Source organism: Lactuca saligna, chromosome 8, assembly GCF_052625555.1.
Source record: "Lactuca saligna cultivar CGN05327 chromosome 8, ASM5262555v1, whole genome shotgun sequence".
NCBI lineage: Eukaryota > Viridiplantae > Streptophyta > Magnoliopsida > Asterales > Asteraceae > Lactuca > Lactuca saligna.
In genome coordinates this window covers 224,520,661-224,544,348 of record NC_136424.1, presented here as the reverse complement: position 1 = coordinate 224,544,348, position 23,688 = coordinate 224,520,661, and the positions used below count along the sequence as shown (strand labels likewise).

At 31.3% G+C, this 23,688-nt stretch overlaps 2 protein-coding genes across 2 annotated transcripts; one reads left to right on the top strand and one right to left on the bottom strand.

Annotated features, from left to right (window-relative positions):
• The first annotated feature begins 1,625 nt into the window (after positions 1 to 1,625).
• On the top strand, positions 1,626 to 2,600 carry LOC145010523 (protein DJ-1 homolog D-like). Its single transcript, XM_078969053.1, has 4 exons — positions 1,626 to 1,656; positions 1,757 to 1,764; positions 1,904 to 2,266; positions 2,412 to 2,600. Exons 1-4 carry the CDS (start codon positions 1,626 to 1,628, stop codon positions 2,598 to 2,600), a joined length of 591 nt encoding a protein of 196 aa, XP_078825179.1.
• A 9,901-nt stretch (positions 2,601 to 12,501) lies between these two features.
• LOC145011787 (cytochrome P450 CYP736A12-like) lies at positions 12,502 to 20,685 on the bottom strand. Its single transcript, XM_078970523.1, has 2 exons — positions 20,011 to 20,685; positions 12,502 to 13,329 (listed from the first exon to the last, which is right to left on the bottom strand). Exons 1-2 carry the CDS (start codon positions 20,683 to 20,685, stop codon positions 12,502 to 12,504), a joined length of 1,503 nt encoding a protein of 500 aa, XP_078826649.1.
• Positions 20,686 to 23,688: the final 3,003 nt, after the last annotated feature.

Below are 23,688 nucleotides of genomic sequence, written 5' to 3'. Positions count from 1 at the left end.
GATGACATTAAAATTAGATACTCTTCCATTTTCATAACCTATGACTTTTAATGACACTTTAAAAGAAAAAACTCTTCATTTTCCATAACTTGAGGACAATTTATGGCGTTCATAAAAAACAATAAGATCAAATTACCCATTAACACAATAATCATGTGATTTTTTTATCAACAAGATCAAACTCATAAGTGAAGATAATTCATATCAATAATTTTCAAGAACTTAGCTAATCACATAAACTAAAACAAGTCTTGAAACTTTGACAATTATCATTTATTTGGATGAGAATAAACATTAACATAACATTAAAATCAAGTTTTATGAAGAAAAACACTTTGTGGTAATGATTCTAATCCAAAACAGGCCAAAAAAAAAAAAAAAAAAAAAAAAAAAAAAAAAAAACTAATTTTTTTCACTGAACAGTCACCACCTCATGGTGAACTAGCAAATTCCAAAAAATGATTTTTCTTGCAAATAGCATCAAGTATAATTGAAAACAAACCTAACTCTGATACCACTTATGGGTTTTGAGCATTCTAACACTCCTATGGTGTACATGCAACCCTATAAACCTTGGATCTATGTTTTCTCTATTATACATGCAAATATTTAATATTCCAAGGTTTCATCCTAACTAGCATAATATGAAGCAACTATACTACAAAAGCGTAGTTAGATAATATACCTTTTGATGTAGCTTGAATTCTTAAACTTTAAGAGCATAGCCCCAATAGTGTGGAAGCCTCAAGTGGAATCATAAATCACCAAAAACACCTTGGGAAAACTTGAGAGAATAGTAAGCACACTATAAATTGGCTCACTCTTGTTTACTCACACACTAGTCTCAATTCATGTGCCAAAGATGTCTTTATATAGTATGGAGGATTAGGGTTACATTCATGTAAACCCTAATACCCATGACCTTTCATTTCCATAGGATCCATGGGTTAAAAACTCCATGGACTATCCATGCAAGCTTAGCCCAACCTAAATGAACTTGGCCCATCCTATATATAAGAGTCCATATTTAGTTAGTTCCAATTTGATCACTAAATTAATTCTTGATCAATACTAATTAAATAATATGATTCCATATTAATATATTAGAACTTATAATATATTAATATAAATCATAAACATACTATTCTCAAAAGACTATCCATATAAATTGTTCCAGTGAATTGCAATACCAATAATAGTTATGGGCTTAGACATCTAATCCAACAGGTAAGCCCTAAAAAATGAAAATAAAAGAAATAATTGGTTATTGATTATGATTTTTAACATCAAGGTAGATTAATTTTGACCTGTTGACATTGGGTTCACTTAGTTGTTTAATAATTGATTTGGCAATGCTACAATATTTTATATTCTTTTCAATTTGTGGGAGGGACATGGGCGAATCCCAAAGTCTAGGTTTAAGATTTAGGTGTTGTTTCATTTTTACTTAATGAGTATAGGATTTAATCCTTTAATCTATATATGGGTTTTTGTTTTGACAGATACGATACAGCCTTTGTTTATACAACATTTCTTTTAAGACAGAAAGTTAAATCAATCATTTACTCTCTTTCGTTCATAAAGAGAAACAGTCTATGTTCACACAACACTTTTCTTGATCAGATATGAGGGTAAAATGCTCATTTGTTCTCATCGGTAAAAAGAAGAAAAAACCTTGGTTCATACGACACTTGTTTCAGACAGACACAAGGCTAAAAATAAAGTCTTTATTAATACAACATTTTTTTTCAAACAGAGAGAAGGGTAAAGCAGTCATTTACTCTCATCAGTAAAAAGAAACAACCTTTGTTCATAGAAACTTTATTCAGATTCAGAAGATAGAAGGGTAAGAGGTCATTTTAGTCTCATGATTAGTAATTTTGACTATTTTTTTGTTATACAGGATTACATGGAAGACTATGAAGTATTTGTTCCATTTCAGTCCTTACAAGCTCTTGAATGCCACGTAGATGCCATTTGTCGTAACAAATCAGCAGGTGACACGTGTTCTACAGCTGTCCATGATTTTGAGGGGGACCAAACATACAGTGAAAAAATGGGGCATGATTTCAAACTAACAACAAATTTCAAAGACACAGATGCTTCAAGTTATGATGATCTTGTCATCCATGGAGGCCTAGCTCCAGAATACTTGGCACTAGACCAAGATGTTATTAAGTTGGTCAAACATTTAATGGATGCTGGAAAGCCCATAACTTCCATCTGCCACGGTCAACAGATTCTATCGGCTACTGGTGTTCTCAATGTAATGGAAATATTTTTATATAAATTTCAATCTCTCATCTATACAAAAGAAACAACTTTGCCTTTTACTATAAATAATAGGTTTTTTACTTTGAGTAACCAACCAATGATGAGTTGTTTTGACTTTTTGCTGTTGGCTTTAAAAGGGGAAGAAATGTACTGCATGTCCGGCTGTGAAACTGAATGTGGTGTTGGGTGGTGGAACATGGTTAGAACCAGACCCAATTGATCATTGCTTTACGGATGGAAATCTTGTAACCGAAGCAGCCTGTCTAGCTTACCCTCAGTTCGTTTCTCAGTTCATGTCATTGCTTGGTATCCGTGTATGTTTCTAGTAACATTACATGGTTTTTTTTATAACTTATATTATATACACACTAAAATCCGTATGCCTTTGGGAATCTAGTGCTCACAGCCCACCCGTGTTTATAAAAAATAGCAAGATAATTAGATAAACCAGCTAATGATAGTACACTACCAATTTGTTAAAACTTATATAATAGCTTATATATTATATCCTCACACTTAGCATACTTTTTTTCAAATTTATAATAGCTTATATATTATATCCTCACAGTTACCATACCTACGTCTGACATGTGTTACTTGTTACTTGCATCAATTGAGTAGTTGAAGATCTAGTTGGATATAAATAGTTGGTCAGTATCATATAAGAAAAGTAACAAACAAGGTTAAAAACTATAGAAATTATAAAAGTAACAAACAAGGTTAAAAACTACAGAAATCATAATAAAGTAAATGGTTTTGATTATATAATTATGAAGTGTATAACCTCCAATCCACCATGAAAGCAGAATGAAAGGAGATCTTTAGACCTTAATGGAACCTTTTTATCTGGAGGGTAGACAAAAAGAACCTGAAAGTAATGCAAAATCATAAGAAATCATCATATCATATTTCATAACAATGGAAGAAAGTCAAAGTTTTGAGTTTTGACCAGTACCTGAGGCTCAAGATTTGGTTCTACATGAAACTGAAGCCTTCCTGGACCTTCAGATCTTCTACCAAAATATTGCATCTAAAGTGCCTAAATGTCATAATTTGGATGCAATCAAACCACTATTAGGCTCTCTAATAGCCTAGAAGGTTCTTTCAATATTCTTTGATGATAAAAGCTTTGGAAATGATAAAACATCATCAAGAATTCAAGTTTCAGGAATGAAAGATAGGAGTAGAGAAAAAGAAAAAAAAATAAAGATATTACATATTTACATACTAGGGCATCCAACTAAAAGCTTGCATGTTGACGTTTTTGGCTACTTAATACTTTTGGATTGTAAGTTGTGCTTTTATCTTAAAAAGGAGGAGATAAACCTTTAAGTGCTCTGAAAACTTGATTCCGAAGCTTTTGAAGAGGACTTGTATCCTTATTGATGAGAATACCACTGAATGTATTGGTGAAGGAGAAAGAGGAGTAACAGCAGTTCCAGAAGCATCTTCAGCTGTCTGCACCAAAAATGAAGCACCCCAACCTGGGCTACTTGCCTCTTCATGATTTCCATTCCCTTTCTCCATGAGTGGAAGTGGAATTCGAAGTCCTTTTTGTTAATAATATTAGTATTTTGTTAATAAAAATTGAAACAATACCTAGCTTAGTTCTTCCTTTGCCAGGATTAAAATAGGGTTTCAGAGGGAAAGATAAAACAGAAACGCACCATTTGTAGATCTTGGGGAGTCGACTGAGATGATACTGCCAGTCGGATTGAGGGCGTTAGGGTTTCCACGAAGATGAAGACGGTAGACTAATACTGAAAGAAGAACAAGAAAGAGGTTTAAAATATTAAAGATGCGAAAACATGAAAGAAGAAATTATACATATCAAGGAGAGACTTACCTAAAGTCGCAGGAGAAGAAGTGTTTGTGCAATCAGAGTAGTTTTAGGGTTTCCTTCGGTTACTCTCTTCACATCTCCGACAATCTTCATCTATGGAGGAGAGAGATTAGAGAAAACCCAATGGAGGGGTAGAGACGAGAAGGTGGATGCATCGATTAGCGAGAAAACAAACTCAAAGAGTGGAGTGAAGTTAGATTTAGGAGAAGTTGTATCAGTTTTAGGGAGAAATCAAACCAGATGGTCTTTGTTGTTGATTTTCTTTGTGGGGATTATTGGCTCATGAATAGAGAGAAAGGTTAGGATTGATAGTATTTACGAGAAATATCTTGCGGAAGGAATTTATAAAGCCTGAGGTTGTGATAATGACCATATGAGATAACGAACGGCTGACTCCGATATAGGTGCAATATGCGTGCATTGATGCTTTTTCTGAGTTATAGAATGGGGAGGTTCTTTATTGAGAGAACCTAAACTAATTCGAAGTTGAATTCACAGTTTTTGATCTAAGGCACCGTTTGTCAAGAACAAATTAGGGTTCTTAATATTTAGGGATTTATGATTTAGAGTGATTTGGGGAGTCGTAGTAGGCAGGATGTTTAACTTTTTTTGGGAATGGAAAATGGTTATGAATAATTTAGGGTTCTTAGCAAAGGATTTTAGAAGCAGAAGAAGGAGTAGCAGGCGAGATGTTTAATTTTATTTGGGATTTCATTTCCCAAAAAAATACGGAGAACACTCCTTCTTAAAAAATATAAAGCGACACCTTTATACGACACACTTTTTATGATAGGTGCCCTCCATATTTCTTTTTTTTCTTGTATGACACTAATTTCAGGGCACGCATAAATGCTTGTCCTCTATCCTTCAAATTTTAGAAGAGATGACATTATTTTTAGGGCACACACTTTTGCGTATCGTAAATCACTGTGTGTCATTGTTTGTGTGTCATTAAAGGGCTGTTTTCTAGTAGTGATGAGGATGACTACAGTGACGTTTCAAAAAATATTAATCAACACATGATGATTCCTTTTCAATGTAGTTTCATTAAACCTGTTTGGCTATTCTAATATCTTAAATTAATAGTCAAAACTTGAGCTCTATGCCTCAAATTTGTCATTTTTTTGCAGCTTCTCATAACAATGGAACAATTCCCAAAAAGATCATTGTTTGGTGGAGCAGTTTCGACTACTTTCTCACTTAGGTTGGAGGTTAGTTTTGTAATTTACCTTTCAGGTCTATGTTTGTTTAATATACATTCTTCACTCTATAAGAAAGTTCAAATTTCAATTGTAGGATGTGAGCAATAGTCATGAACTTCTTGATCATCAGCTTTATTTTTTTCTTCCATGCTATTACAATTACACAATTGTATCCTACTTCAGTTTAATCCCAAATTGATAGATAAATTGTGCATCTAATTATTATTTTTTATTTGTTATTGGATATTTATTTGTTCAGGAGGTGTTTGTGGATCCTTCACGTGATGAAAGCGTGATGGAAGTGGTACTTGGTTTTTACATGACCTTGCTAGAGAACAAGGCACTGAGGGAAATATTGTAATTTCCATCCCCCAGTATTGATCAAATATCTTAAATACCTATTATTTATGTTAAAAAGAAAAATAAATCTTTTGTTTTTATTTATCTGATCCAAGTGACTGAGCAGCCAGCAGTGTTTGAGGCTCTTGAACTCCAATTTAGAAACTTGTCAACTGTCATAACAACTGCTATTGCCCAAATGGTATAAAAAAATAAATCTTTATTTTTTATTTTTCTCTTAATAAGCCCATATATTCATAACTAATAACAAATATAAAATTATTCAGTTTTGGTGTTTGGATTTCATTATTTCCATGGGAGGATAGAAAGAATTCAATTCCATCCTGCCTTTTCATTGAAAGACCAAAATACCCTTACTATATACTTTAAAAGCTGATATAACAAGTCAAACTAGTTATTTTGGTAAAATATATGAAACTTCAATTTTGTGTATTTACAAAAAATAATATATATATATATATATATACACACACACACACACGAACCAAACATATTGTAATTCCTTTGATAAATTCTTATTCCTTTATTGTTGTAGGTCATCTCTAAAGCAAGATAATGAAGAGAAGCACAAAATTTAGTGATGATATCTTTTATAATTTCATAATCCAATCCACCATTAAATTGTTTTTTAAATATTGTCTATATATATATATATATATATATATATATATATATATATATATATATATATATATATATATATATATATATATATATATATATATATATATATATATATATATAGTGGTGAATTTGAGAGTCAAAGGAGTTGGGACAGATGTATATATTACTACATACGAGCCTGTCTTCATAAAGTATATCTTTTTTTTTTAATTTATGAACTACATTGTGGTTGCATCCCATGGAGTGAAAGTGCGATCTCGGTTGGAGCTGGTTTAATCGTTCGGGCTGCACAACCAGGTCAAACCGTGATGGTTGAAGTTTTTAAACAAGTGGTCTCTTACAACTTCACATGTGCGCCGCCAAGGTGGCCGACGGTTGCGACAGGTTGCGTAATGATGACGTGGAAAAAGGAGAACATGTTCTGTTGATTAGTTTGTTGCATGTATTGGGAGTTGATGGGGAGAACATTTTAGGTTGTTTAGTTGGAATGGTGGTTGATGAGGAATTACAGGGTGACAAAGATGCTCTGGTTTATAGGATTTCATCGGGTTGAGGGATTATAGACCTCAATTAAAAGGCTAAATTACTCTTTTTGTGTTGTTTTTTTTATAGGGTCTTTGTGCTTACGTTGCTAACGTTTTTGGTCCTTGGTGTTGCAGGGAAAACAAGTGATAAGAACAGTTCAGAATGTGATACAGAAAATTAAAGGAGTGGAGGAACCGTAAACTCTAATAGTTATGTACTTTAACTACTTTATTACATAAAACGTGTTAAATCATAATATGATGTCCAAATAAGAAAACAAAATCCAAAGTAGACAGAAACGAAAGTGAGAAGTTTAACCTATCGATATTCTGAATAAAATTATTTAATTGCAATATTTGAAGGTTGATGATGAGAAAGGAGATATAAGGATTGACCTATAATGAGCTTGAACACTTAGAGCATCAACTTCATGATGACATGTTAGTCGTCAAAAATCGGAAGGTGTTAACTTTTACATCATTTTTATCATCAAGTCAAATAAGTGTTTCTTTCTATTTTCAAACTTAATAATAATAATAATAATAATAATAATAATAATAATAATAATAATAATAATAATATGTGTTTTCAAATGATCTTTCATAATCATTTCATAATCACAAGTAACGTAAAATTAACATGAATATACTTAATTACATCTATGTTATTACATAATTCTTTTTAGTTATGCCTCAAGATATGACATTGATGGAAGAGATCGAACAAACTAAATTACGGACGGGTAATAAGTTTGTTAATATATAAAAATTTCGTGTTAATGTATTAAGATAGTATGCGTTTACCTATTTGTCCTGTTTTATTCTCCAACTCAACTCACGTTAAAGTTGACGTGTATTATGAAATTTGGTTTATGGAATGCAAGGGTAAATTGGTAATTTGGCCACATTTACATGGTTGCCAAGGACACAGGCTATACCCAAGTCGCACAGGGATTAATGACCAAAATCTATAGATGGAACTAAATCCTGGATTATCCAGATTCAGTAAATCATGTATTTTCTGAAACATATATGTTGGTGAGTTTCTATATATTCTGCTACTTATTAAAATTATTTTTTTTCTAATTATTTTTTGTGGGTTCTACTCTATTTGCAGCCACATTATAACTCTCATTTACTACACCCTCATATAACAAAAAAAAACCCTCAGCACCAAAGGTGCAACTAATTCCATGTAGTTACTTTTAAAGCACTTTAGGTAAGTCTATATGTCTGAGTTTTTTGTAAAAAATGGGCACTTTTCAAGTCTGTTTCTAAGAAAGTGGCTCTTTCAAACTCTTTTGTAAAAATGGGGTTGTGGCCCCACTTCTTTCCACACAATTTATATTTAAGTTACATATATGATCCTTTAAGTTTCATCTAATTATCATTTTCAGTTATACATTTGTTTTTTTTATATTTTATATTTTAATTTTACACCTTGATTTATAAATAATATTTTTTATTATGAATATGTTATTAAATTTTATATATAGACCTTAATAATTTATAAGATTTATAATTTTCTTTAACTTTTAATCAATATTAATATTAAATATTATTAAAATTATATATATTCAATAATTATATTGATATTATTAGATGTAGAGATAAAATAAATAAATATACAAATTTTATATATGAATTTTATAATCACTAACAGTGCCTGTAAAAGCAATTTCAAAATAATTGAATAATCCAAAATAATCATTGTACATTTGGTACTCTATTGTGGATGAATTATCATTTCAATTCTTCTTAATAGGGTATAATTTACTTTTTGATGTTATAAACTCCCATTACTGAATTGAGTTTTTCTCATCAATCCTACAAAACTTTCTCTTCTCATAGTTGCATCCTCAATTTTCATACATTTCTCATCTTTGTATTATCAGTTCTATTTCTATCTCAAACATAGGGTATGTATTTTTTATATATATCTTGCATATATAAATGATGTCACCATTAAATTTAAGATAATAATTTATGTCATTTATCCTATTATTTGTAGTTAAATTCTCCTATATTCGTTGTTATAGCTTTAAGTCGTCCCTTTATGATTATTTTATATTGGGTGGTAATATTGAATGTCGGAATGGATTGATCAAGGGTGACCAATCAACTTTGTCAGCTTCAAATATTCTTAGGCACAAAATACAGTATGAACAATTTAAAGATTTGATTTATACACATGTTGGAGTTGAAAAGTCTGCCTACAAGTGGAATTTTTCACTATGTTACCAATATTGTGGGAGATCTAACATGGAACCCCTCTTAAATGATTCATCCTTAGACATGATGTATTATTTATATGAGAATGATGAAAGTTATTGTGGCCAAATTTTGTGTTGACATAGAACAAATAACACCACCAACAAACACTAGTTTTGTAGATCTCCTTTGTAATTGTCAAACACCATTTTCTTTGCCGAATGATAATATATGTGATACAAATAACGACTTTGGATTTGGTGAGACTAACTCATAGTGTAGTAGTGAATCATTAAGCAATATTGGGGTCGATTCTGATGATGCAAGTGACACTCCAGTTGTGAACTTTATGAATGATGTTGGAAATATAGGGGTTGATGATATAGAAGACTTAAAGGAAAACATTCATATAGTTATTTGGAAGGAATCCGAAAACAAAATTAGGCTACGAATGCAATTTGAAAGTAAGTTGCAAGTGAAAAAGACAGTAATACTTTGGTCTATCAACCAAAATAGAGAGTTTAAAGTGTACGAAAGTAAAAGTACCAAATGGGTAGCAAAATTTAAGACTGTAGGAAATGAAGGAGAAAGCAGTAGTTCTATGCACCATGCACCACCTTGTCAATGATATATTTGTGAAATTAAGAAGAAAAGTCATAAAATGTGGCAGATTACACGTTGGGTGGATGCACATAATTGTTTTGGATCTTGTATTGGCAATGATAACAAAAATTTGAACTCTGCAATGATTGCTTCATACGTCCATTCAATTGAAAAAGATGTTACTTATCCAGTCAAACATATACAAGCAGATATTAAAACTATTTTGCATGTTGATATTTCTTATTATAAGGCATGGCATGGTAGGAGAAAAGCCATAAAGAAGATTTATGGAACTTGGGAGAGTAACTTGTTGAGTTGCCCAAGTATACTGCAACTTTGCAGTATTCAAACCCTAATATAGTTGTCATGTGGCTTCATAAACCAAATGTCACATCACATGTAGCAACATTCAAATATATTTTTTGGGCTTTTGGACCGACCATTACAACATTTCATTTGTGTCAGCCTGTTATTTCTATTGATGGTACTCATTTGAAGGGTTCGTACAAAGGAAAAATGCTTGTTGCTGTTGCAAAAGATGCTAATAATCATATATTACCAATTACTTATGTTATTTTTGATGAGGAGACTGTGCATAGTTGGTGTTGGTTTTTTGCTCATTTTAGACAATTTGTTGCTCAAAATAGACAATGATGTGTTATTTTAGACAGGCATCAAGGAATAATTCATGCATTGGCGAATTTACCAGAATGGAAAGAGCCATTAGCATACCATTACTTTTTTCTCCGGCACATCAGAAGTAATCTTATGAAAAGGTACAAGAACGTGCGCCTTAAAAGATTATGTTGGTCTAATGATAGCACCACACAAAAAAGAAAATTCATCAAGTATATGAAAGCGATAAAAGAAATCAATGTTGAAGCTTGGGAGTATCTAAGTCAAATCGAAAAAAGTTAGTGGTGTCTTTTATATGATAAAGATCATCGGTAGGGTTCCTTAATGACGAATATCTCTGAGAGTATCAACAATGCATTGCGAGGAGCAAAACAATTACCGATTAAGGCATGTATTGATCTTACATTCAATAGAACTGTGCAACTTTTCATAAAGCATAGTGATGTTGCATTGAAATACAATACACCTCTACCATAGTGTATGTGGCGTCTCTTTTTTAAATGTGACACTCACGCACAAAGTCATACTTTATCTCAGCTTTACTACAATGAAGGTGTATACATAATCATTACTAGGCCACAAATAAATGGAACAGGTAGAATTACACATACTGGCCATTATTTTCATCACACATGCACCTGTGGTAAGTGGCAAATGGAAAGGTTTCCATGTTCGCATGCTCTTGCAGTTTGTCGAAATAGAGGGGATAATCCTAATTCAATTGTAAATGACGTGTACACTAGCACTACCTATAAACTACAATATAATGTGGGTTTTGCACCACTTCCCCATGTTGATTATTGGTTGGATTCGAATTGGGCGATTGAAGCAGATTACTCAAAAATTTCTGTTGTTCGAGCTAGGAGGCATGCAACTAAATATGTAACGAGATGGACATGCATCATCCCGGTGAACCTCGTAGATGCGGATTATGCCACTAACCAGGTCATAATCGAAAAAATTGTCCAAGTTCTCAAACAAGGTTTAATACGATGTAAGCAATATATTTTATTGATTTAGTAATTTCAAGTTTATTGATCTTGTAAGTTTATGTTTATTTGATTTTGTAATTTAATGTTGAATTGGTATGTGATTTCTTAATGTTATAAATATGATGTGAAATATATGTTTTATTTATATAATTTTAGTAATATGTAATTTTGTTATTGATTGAAGGTGTTAATGATGTATTTTTAGTTGTATAAATTAGTAAGATCTATATATATAATTTAATAATATATTTATAATTAAAAAATATTAAATTAATAATACATTTATTATAAAATAAAATATTATGTATAAAGTTCGTAAAGATAGAAAATAAAAATAGAATGTAAAAGGTAAATATATAGTTGAAAAGTTGTATAATATAAAACAAAAAAAATTTAATATTAAATAAGGGCCATTTATGTAATTAGAAACTCTTATGTATAATTTCTAGTGGGGCCACAATCCTATTTTTACAAACCATTTTGAATCAGCCCATTTTTACAAATAGTTTGGAAAAGAACCCCATTTTTACAAAAAAAAAACTCTCTGTATATGTCCTAAAAAAACCAAATTTGAACAAAAATGATTAGTAAATCATTTTCCTTTTCATTAAATACACTTTCTTCCAAGCCTTTTGATATCTATCGTGTTCATAGTTTATCGATTTTATTATAATCTTATGTGTATCTTAACAATGCATTTTAAAATTAGAAATGTATTTATCAGCAATATATCTTTGTCTTCTTCAACATAAATTGATTGGTACGATTTTAGTAATTAAACGCACAAGATTGAAACCCAAGTTAAATCGGTCGTTTTTTGTGGCTATAAGAGTAATTGATTATTTGCATCTTATCCTTGTCTTTGTTTTGTGAAATGTGTTCGCTCAGCCGAACCAAATGCGACCTATACAATTGTGATGCCATGCCACCTTTTCAATACACCCATAAGACAATGCAATTTTGTTCTTGAAAACTACATAATCGTATGATTAATCAAACAAGGGTGTCACTTAGAAACATACTAAAATTGTCATGTACTCTCATGAAGCCAAACATTCATTAAAATGTGATTTTTTTCATAGGTAATATCAAATACCAAACTCCACATATACACACATGCAACATCACAAAAATCACAAAAATGATTTATTCATATTTAAACAGGCTCAAGCTTTGTGTGTTTCATTTAATATATTTGTCAAATGTCTTTAACAAAAGCTGAGACGCTCTCCTCAGGTGCGGTATGTTGGAATGGCTAATAAAGGCTCCGCCCTAGGGATGGTTAATCCAAACTTTTCTTTCATATCCATGTCACTTGGTGACATGCCGTCTGGTAGCTCCCAATCAAAACAATGTATCATGTTGGAAATCACCAAGCCAATGTTCAGCAACCCCAAATTCATTCCTGGACATCCTCTTCTTCCTATGCCAAATTGTATTAGCTGACAATCAGGTCCACGAAAATCAATATCTCTATCAAGAAACCTTTCTGGAAGAAATTCCTCCCAGTTTTCAGACCAAACTTTTGGGTCACGTCCAAATGCCCAGTAATTTATAAGAACTCGTGTCTTCTTAGGAATATTGTAGCCATTGATAACAATGTCCTCCATTGATTCATGAGGAATCATAAATGGAGCAACGGGATAAAGTCGAAATGTCTCTTTAATTACCATGTGTAAGTAGCTTAACTTTGTCAAATCTGTTTCTTCAACCACTCGTGCATCTCCGATCACAACCGTTAACTCTTTTTGGAGCTCCTTCATCACTCTAGGGTGCTTGATAAGTGTAGCTAAAATCCATTCAATGGATGTTTTTGCAGTGTCAATGGCGCCCGCTACCATATCTAGTAAAATGGCCTTCATGCTAGACCTATCAATTGTATAAGACAACTCGTCATGGGTGTTTGAATATTGGCCCTTTAGTGACAATAATACATCAATGAAATCCATTTCATCAGGCTTTTGAGAACCGATAAGACTACGTTCTTCATGCTCACTAATTAATTTCTCGAACAATTCATCAATCTCCTTATTTAATGCCCTAAAGCGTTTAGTCAAGCCCTGTAAATTCGAAACACGAGAAAGGGAGACTTTCTGTTAGATTTCTCTAGACAAAGAACTCAAAGAAAATCATGTCTATATATACTTATGAAATACATGCTTTTTGTTTATTCTTTTATTAATACTAGTAAAGAGGCTTGAAATGTAAAATGACTCGAGCGAACTATTTTGTATGCATAAAAAAGGAATCACATAATTATACATAAAAATCACATATTTATATGGTTATATTAAATATAATAAGTTTTTAGAGAGTTATATCAATACCTAATAACAAAAAGATAACAAAGAACTCAATATGTTTCATGTCCAATCTGAAAAAACAAAGCGTGCATTGGCCATCTCCATGTCTAACTTCACTGCCATGAAGGTTTTCAAGTCGGTGTAGCCTCGATTTGATGTGCCTTATAGAACGTTGTTTTTTTTTTTTTCTAAAATCAAAGTGAAAAAACTTATTCTAAAATAAAAATGAACCTACGGCTTTTAAAAGAAAATATGGGTTTTGTCGATTTGTAGTGCAATTTAGAATGTTTTTCATTTCTTTGTTATGCCTTCCATTCTCTTTGACATATTATGGCACCCTAGGGATAGCCTAAAACTTGATTATTTTCAACAAAACCAGCTCCTCGAAATTCCTCGTCATTATCATGACCAATATCAATCATTTATATTTGGGGAAGAGTAAATGTAAACAACAACAGACAGTAAAACACATCATAATTTTCGCATTAGCCATGGGGAAATCACCCTACCGTGTACCATGATCAATGCATACATATAGTGACACAACCAATAGACATTTGTGGGGAAGAGTAAATGTAAAGAACAACATATAGTGAAGCACATCATAATTTCTGCATTAGCCATGGGAAATCACCCTACCGTACATCAAGATCAATACATACATATGGTGATCATGGTCACCCGATGACCATACTTGAAGCAGTAGCCTCACATGATCACTAGATCTAGCATGCTTTCTTTGGTTCTCCAGGTCCGCTTAATGACATCAACATTCTTAATAGGTTATCACTACTCTACGACATCTACGACGAATGTATACCAGATTCTTCCCTTCAAATGCATGGAGCGTCATACAAGTGCATTTATTATCTTGTTAATGAGAATTATCCTTAGTATGATATATTTGTTAAATCATTTTCTTGTCTAATGATACTAGACGGAAAAAATAAGAAAGCTCAAAAGAGATATATGAAGGATGTAGAATAAGCCTTTGGAGATCCTAAGAAACATCGACATATACTAAAAAAAACCCAATACTTTTTTAGGAGGAAAACCTTAAAGCGGTGATATATGCAGTGTTCTAAAAGGCGCGTCATGGCGGGCGCCAAGGCGCGCCATGGCAAATACTTGTTTTGCTCATTTTTATTGGCAAATACTTGTTTATAAAAGTTATTGATAACAATATGGAACATGCTGGAAAAAAAAAAAAAAACATAGAAAAATCGTAAATTTTAACATATTTTAACCATTATAATTGTTTTACTATGTAATGGCATAGAGATTTGCTTAATATTTATTATAAAGTAGGCCAATTTGCTTTTACCATATTATTTTGAAGCTCTCCTGTATTTCAAATTCTTTTTAATAATGGTTTTAAATTGAGTAATTGCCCATTAATTTAATATTACAACTCAACAAATTAAGCAACCATCCAAATATTTTTTTTAAACTTATGGTACTTTATGATTATTAGTTACCTGGTATAGAGTTATATATAGTTCAAAGAGTGATAGTAAGTTTCTAGGGTTTTTAGAACAAGATGACGAAATAAGATCTGAAGATATATAAAGATCAATATTAATGGTGCACGTTTTATAATGTAGGAGAAAACGAGAAAGGGATATATGTCACACTGAAAGATATAAATTTGTACAAATTAGTTTATTTTTTTTTAAAGGAAACTTCCCTAAGAAAGGTTATCTATAGTTTGAGTTTGATTTGTATTTGATTGATGATCGATACAGTATATATGTTTTATGTAATATTTGAAGTTTTTTGAAGATCAAAAAGTTAATGACTATTTAGGATTTAAGTTTAACTACTTTTATTTCCGTTTAATGTTTCAAGTTTTTTTAAGCATTTAACATTCGTATTATAATTTAAGAGTAAATAATTGACATCATATCTGATCGTATTAACCCTTATGATATCTAAAAAGTAATTATATAGGTGTAGATTGTAAATATTTGACATATATAAGAAACATTGTTAGTATTGCTTATGTTTCTACTTTTAGTTTAGATCTTTGAAGTTTTACTTTGTTTTTGTTATTCAATTCAATATTAGTTAAAATTTTGATTTAAATTAAATTTAATTTGATTTAAATTAAATTTAATGTTAAACTTTATGAATAATATTTTCAAATTTAGGAATGCTAGATACCTAATGAAATTCATATATTTTAGCTCTTTTTAATATGTTTCTTATAACTAAAATTAGTATTGTATTATCATATTTATTTTCTCTTACGTTTTAGATTTTTAGCTTGTTAGTGTAGCTATGTTTCCTTATATTTTAATGTTAGCCTAATAAGTTAATATTTTATTAATTAACCATAGAATAGTTAATAATACATGATTTAAGACGAAAAACCATTATTTTGAATCGAATTTCCACTGTATTTTTAGTTAACTATTTTTTGTATTTAAATTCTTATTAACGTATTAGTTATATATATGATATGTTTCATTTTGACCCATATTAAAATAATTATGAGTTCATTTCTACTTACAACATAAAACATCCTATGAACCGAACATACTCAAGTTATTTTGAATAGCATTTAAATTTAGTATTTTAACTATGTAATTTATTTATTGTGCAACATTCACCCAGTTAAAAAAATAAACTGACATGCCATGGTAACCCTCTCTTGTGTGTGGCAAGATATAATGAAGGTTTGGTAAAATTAAGGTGACATTGAGGTGGAGTTTATGTGACACATAAAATATGGAGTCACAACTATGACACAACTCCTTACAATCTAAAACAACATTATAATTCTTTTTTTAGTGTCATTTAACTGATAACTACGATCATAATGTTGTAGATTTTTGGGAATAAGACTAATTAAGGTAATTAAGTTTTCGGTTTGTTCATATGTAGGTAACTATCTTTTTTTTTGTACACATCTAGGTAACAAACTTTTCGAAATTGTTCACATATGACCATTATGACCTGCTGTAGTAGGTTACATCCGGCTACAGTAGGTCATAATGGTTACATGTGAACACTTTCAACAAGTTCGTTACCTAGATGTGTACAAAAGAAAACTAGTTACTCAAATATGAACAAAACCAAAAGTAAGAGTAAATTACACGAATGGTCCTTGTGGTTTGGGGGAATTTATGCGTTTGATCCCTAACTTATTTTTTTAATTCGGATGGTCCTTACTGTTTTATTTTGTTGCGTTTGGTCCATGTCTTACCTAAAAAGATTAGTGTGTCCTTATTAATTTAATTTTTTTTAATTATTTTTATTTATTTATGTATTTTTGTTATATGTTTAAAAAAAACTAATAGACCTCACATATCTGTATCTCCTCACCATCCCATCTTTCATCATCTTCAACTTCTATTTCTTTTCCATCTTTAATGACAACGAAGTATTCACCATATATTCTTTTTCGGTCCTTCAACTCCAGCGAACCAACACCACAACCCAATAAAGTGAAGAGACAGTGAGTTATGGTGTTTGGTCGCCAGAGTTGAAGGACAAAAAAAAATGGTGAAGACTTCCATGTCACTAAAGATTGAAAGAAAATAGAGGTTGAATAGGATGCGAGATGAGATGGTGACCGGTGGGACCCAAATTAAATTTCTCAAATGTGGTTTCAGGTTTACGGTGAAGAGATACATATATGTGAGGTCTATTAATTTTTTTAAACATTTTAAAAAAACATAAATAAGAAAATTAATTAAAAAAAGAAATTAATAAGAGCATAATAGTCTTTTTAAGTAAGACATGGACTAAGAGCGCAACAAAAATAAACAGTAGGGACCATCCGAGTTAAAAAAATAAGTTAGAGACCAAATGCAAAAATTCCCCCAAACCATAGGGACTATTCACGTAATTTACTCTTACTTTTGGTTTTGTTCATATTTAGGTAACTATTTTTTTTGTACACATCTAGGTAACGAACTTGATGAAATTGTTCACATATAACCATTATGACCTACTGTAGCTGGATGTAACCTGCTACAGCAGGTCATAATGGTCATATGTGAACAGTTCCAAAAAGTTTCTTACCTAGATGTGTACAAAAAAAGATAGTTACCTATATGTGAACAACCTGAAAAGTTAATTACCTTAACAAGTCTTATTCCCTAGATTTTTTTATAGATGTAGAGCCTTTAACATTTAAAGCCATGTTTTTTTTAGTAGGCAAGACAATGTTTGACTTTATTACTGAGCAGGGTAACCTTAAAGGAGTGAACTTCATAAAGTTCAATGGATTGACATATAATCGTTGTATATTTCATACAACTATATCAATTTTTTCTTATAATGCATTGAACTCTACAAAACTTAATGCAAAAAAAAAAAAATCACAAATACTAACTTATAATAGACAAAATTATGTAGTTAGTCCATGTAATTTGCCAAAACAAGTTGGTTTAGTATAATTATCTAAAGAACAATGCACTTGGTTCTTGTGGTTTCATTTTATTGCGTTGTCAGTCCTTGTTATTTCATTTCTTTTTAAAATTGCTCTAAAATTACTATTATACACAAATTTGATTTTCTTTTTTATAAATTTTTATTTCATTTTTTAATTTGAAAATAGTTATTTTATAAGAAAGTACAAAAAAGCCACCATCTTATTTCTTGATCTCTCTATAGTCTTTAAAGAACTAGCCACAACCGGCTCCACCTTCAACAACAGTCATTACCACCACCATCTTCAACCACCCCATGATTGCTACTATACTCACCACCACCTTTACAACCGGTGCTTTTAACCGTTACCACCATCACCTTCAACAATTGTTATATATCCATATCTCTAGCTAAGAAAAGAAGAATCTTAGGCACAATTTTGTCCACCCTAAGCCTAAACCACCTTTTAGGAAACACAAATCTACTGTTAGACATGCGTTTAAAGAGAAAGAGGTGGCGCCGAAGATGGTTTTAGAGAGAAAAAGGCAATGCTGGAAACACATACTAACTTCGTAGATGGTTTTAGTGAGAAAGTGGACGCATCAGGGATAGTTTTAGATGGGAAGAAATAGTATCGGTGGGTATGCTGATGAAGATGACAACTAACGATGGTGTCATTGACTGTAAAGATGACGGGCACTGACCACCGGTGACGTAAGATGAATATTGTAATTTAATAAGGTTTCATTCGGATATGGGGTTTGATGGTTTTGTTTTACTTTATAAATTAAAAATCAGTTACAATAAAAAAATAAAATAATTAATTAAAAAAGGGTATAAAGATTATTTTACATGTCTAAGAGCATCTCAAAACCCACTCTCATTTCCAACTTTTCTTCTATTTTTTCCCCTATTTCTCTCCAACCCTACCTCATTTATTCTCCCATTTTGGAGGGAATGAATAGTATAACACCATAGTTGGTGTTATACTATTCATTTCCCCTAAAATGAAGATGAACTTTTAGTTGTCAGTTTTAGTCCTTCTTTTTATATATTTATATATTATTAGTTTATTTTATCTACTAATTATAATTTAAATGTATTATTTAATACTTATAATATTGTATTATGTATTAAGTTATATTAATTAATTATAAATATAAAGTTTATTTTTTGTTTATCAAATTCATATGAAAAATTAAATACATATTGAAATTTTAAAATACGATAACGTATTTTACAAAAGCTTATAATTATGTGTTATAAATATAATCTTATTTATTTAATAGTATTGTAATGAAAAAAATATAGATTATATATTTGTTACAACCAAATTAGTAGAAGGGATATAATTGACAATCTATATAAGTTGGAAAAATAGAATATACTAGGAATATACTTTTTGGGGTAAAAATGGGGTAAAAAATAAAGTATAGTTGGAGATGAAACATTATTTACCTCATTTTTTACTTCATTTTTATGGGAAAAAATGGAAGTGAGTTGGAGATGATCTAAGAGCATTCACAATGAAGAATTTAATGGAGAGTTTAACGAGGTAACAAACTTATTTTGTATTTAATGGATGAAACTCTATCATTGTGAAATGTCATATTAGTATTCAGTAGATTTAGAGTTTAATGATAATTTTTTTTTCTAATACTTGAATAAATATTTAAATATATTTCATTGAACTTTGTAGAATTGGTGCACTCAAGAAAAAAATTGATATATATATATATATATATATATATATATATATATATATATATATATATATATATATATATATATATATATATATATATATATATATATATATATAACAATTTGTTGGACTATTAAATTAATTGGATTGTGGATGCCTAAAGGAAAAAACCACCAGGACCAAGTGCATAATGGTTTAGATAGTTGTATAGGATCATCTTGTTTTGGCGAAACACCTAGGCCAACCGAATAATTTTGTCTTTATAATATATATTGATGTGTTATAAAACTTTTCTATATTGGTATCCAAAATTAAACCCATGGAAAAAGTTGAGGGGAAGATGATGTTATTACCTGAAGGTCAAACGGAGCTAACATCGGCACATAGTCCGCCAAATTGAAGGCACCTGTTGCTTCCATGCTTTCATCAACTAGCTTCTTGAAAATAAACCTATCATCATTTTTCTTACCAAAGATCATCGTACACGTCATGCCTTCAATCAACGTGCCTACAATCTCAGTTAAGTTCACCACCTTATGCGTTATTGACGCAACCCTCATCTCATCTACCATCAGTCTAATCTCTTCCCTTCTCATCCTTGCAAAACCATTAATTTTGGTAGTACTCAGCAGTTCAATTGTACAAAACTTTCTTACACTCCGCCAGTATGGTCCGTACTCTGAAAACGTCATTCCCCTGCTGCCATAGGAAAGGTATTTTGCGGCTTCAATTTTAGGACGCGAAGCAAAAATGGCATCATGGGTTCCGAGGAAGAGCTTGGCGGCTTCAGGGGAAGAGACTATTACAAATTGGATAGACCCAAGGCGGATGGACATGATAGGACCATACTTTTGAGAGAGCTTGTGAAGGGCTCGATGAGGGAGGTTTCCTAGTAAGTGGAGGCTTCCAATGACTGGCAAGGGCATAGGGCCTGGTGGCAGTTTCTTGCGGCTGGGATGAGCCGAGAACCATTGCCAAAACAAGATTCCAGTAAGAATTAAGAGTATTGCAAGTGTAAAAGAATACATCGTCACCACTTGGTTCAGGTTTTCTAACAGCAATTATATTTACCACGTAAATGGATAGATATATACTATATAGCTTGGGTTTATGAGCTTTGTTGTTTCCAGTCTGGTGTCTTCTCGGTGTTTTTTTTCAGAAAACCTAATTGGCATCTTCAGAAAACCTAATTGGCATCTTCAATTATACGCATTGTTTGTATCGCTAGTATGCTTGTCCCTACTCCCTTCAACCGGCCACATGTACCATATTTCTTCACGTTATCTAGTTAAATTGTTCATAAGCAAGAAAATTGTCTATCATAGGAATAACTTCTACCTACATATGCGCATCTCAACGTCGTTACAAATCAACGAACAAAAGTCATGACTATATATATATATATATATATATATATATATATATATATATATATATATATATATACATACTAGGCCAATGCATGCGCGTTGCGCAGAAACACTTATATAGTTGAAGTTTTTACAAATATATGTTTTTTTTTAAATATAACAATAACGTTGTTGTTAAATTTGATATAATAATTTTTATACTAAATTGATATAATATATTGATTTTTTTAATTATATGATAATATATACATTTATTATAACATCATAATCTCAATCGTTTGAATGATTTTTACCCGCAAATTACACATAAATAAAATAAAATTAAATATAATATACAGTTTAATGTTATTTATAGTTATTGTTATTGTTATTTATTTAGTTTTTTAAACATATTTGCTTAATGTTTTAATTTCTATCATTATAATTATTTAAAACATCAAACTTTATTTTTTGATTTTAAATGTAACAATATAATTATTTATATATAATTATTTTTAACTATTGTTATTATAACTTATTTTAAGCTACTTATTTGGAAACTTTTAATGATTATAAAAATACATTTAGAAAATATTTTGAGTAAAATTGAGATTACAATTTAGTTTTTTTTTATTTATTATTTTTATGTGTGCATTTATCACTATAATTTATCACTGTTAAATATTTACAAAATATTCTTTGGTTTTTTTTATTGGAACTGAAATTTATATTTAAGTTGACATTGTAATGCGCAGAAACACCTATATAGTTGAAGTATTTACAAATATATATTTTTTTTAAATATAACAATAACGTTGCTGTTAAATTTGATATAATAATTCGTATATTACATTGATATAATATATTGATTATTTTGAATTATATGACTTTTACCCGCGAGTTACACATAAATAAAATTAAATATAATTTGTGGTTTAATATTATTTATAGTTGTTGTTATTGTTAACTAATTTTTTAAAATTTATTTGCTTAATATTTTAATTTTTATCATTATAATTATTTAAAACATCAAACATTATTTTTTGATTTTAAAGGTAACAATATAATCATTTATATTGAGTTATTTTTCACTATTATTATTGTAAGTTATTTTAAGCTACTTAAATATCATTAGGAAATATTTTAGTTAAATTGAGATTATAGTTTAGTTTTTGCATTTATCACTATAATTTATCACTTTTAACTATTTACAAAATATTATTTAGCTTTTTAAGTGGAACTGAAATTTATATTAAAGTTGACATTGTAATGTTATATTTATGTTCACAATTTAAGTATTTTGTCCAAATTGTTCAAAAATTGTAACTTTAAATTGATAATGGTTTATATTTAACATCATATTAAATGTAATAAACTAAGTATAATATGTTAAAAGTTAAAGATATAACTTTATATGTAGCACCTGGTTCCTGGTATGTATTCTTGATAATTAACTCTCTTTATGTATTGCATTTTAACCTTGGACTCGGCGAGTTGAAGGACTAACTCGCCGAGTAGAAGCAGGTCTAGTCACGGGATCAACTCTGGCTACTCGGCGAGTAGGGTCGTGGGACTCAGCGAGTAGACCCTGTCTGGACTAAAACCCTAACCCGGGTGTTTACACCCTATTTAAACGATCTAACCCAGCCTCCACAACCCCTAGCACTCCCAGAGATCTGTAGAACGAAACCCTAGCCCCCTTTGTGTCCTTGTGGGTGATTTTTAGCATTTTGAAGGTGGTTTGGAGCTTGGGAGAAGAAGGAGAAGGTTGAAGAGTGCAAGAAGGAAAGAAGATCCGGAATATACTCTGTGAAGGGATTCTATTCAGGTAGAAAAGTTCCTACCTTGACCTTTAGTTCATTGAACCCCCTTTGTTGTCCCTAAAAAGAGGTTTTAAGCCCTAAGAACCTAAATCTCTATGTGTTTATGGTTAATGTTCTGCAAGGACTTCGGATTTGGACCTTTAAGACATCCTAGTGGCATAAAGTCTCTGTGGTTGAGGTGATTGAGGTCCCTATTGAGTGTAGGACCTCTTAAAGAGCTTGGAATTGCATGTTTGAGCTCATTGGGCCATGCATGCACGTAAAGTTTGCAACTTTACGTGGTAAACATGCCCTAGGACCATAGATCTGTGGTGTTGAAGCATTGCATGTTTCAGATCTGGCCTATTTGGGAAATGGGTCGAGGAACTCGGCGAGTCCCAAAGTGGTACTCGGCGAGTTCTATGAAGATGGTCTTAGACTCGGCGAGTTGGATGAACAACTCGGCGAGTCCTATGAAGATTGCCTGGAGCTCGCCGAGTTATTCTTTAAACTCGGCGAGTCGGTACTCAAGTCGGCCCCATAGTCCCGAGTGGTAAGTCAAGGGTGACTCAGTGAGTGGGGAGAGGGACTTGGTGAGTGGGACCGGATTAGTAAGGGAAGGACTCGGCGAGTTGCTCGTGAACTCAGCGAGTCCAGTCAACTGGAAGTTGACTTTGACTTGGATTTCAACCTGGTCGAGGGTAAAAGGGTTATTTTACCCTAAGAACATCTAGTAGTGTTTGACTGATCGTTTTGTGGGATTTATAGCCGGAGGACGTCTGGAGCAGCAGCAGCAGCAGTAGCCAGTCAGTTTCCGATCAGTTCAGTAGCTACTACCTGATATGTTATATACCATCATGATATATAAGGTCACAATGCC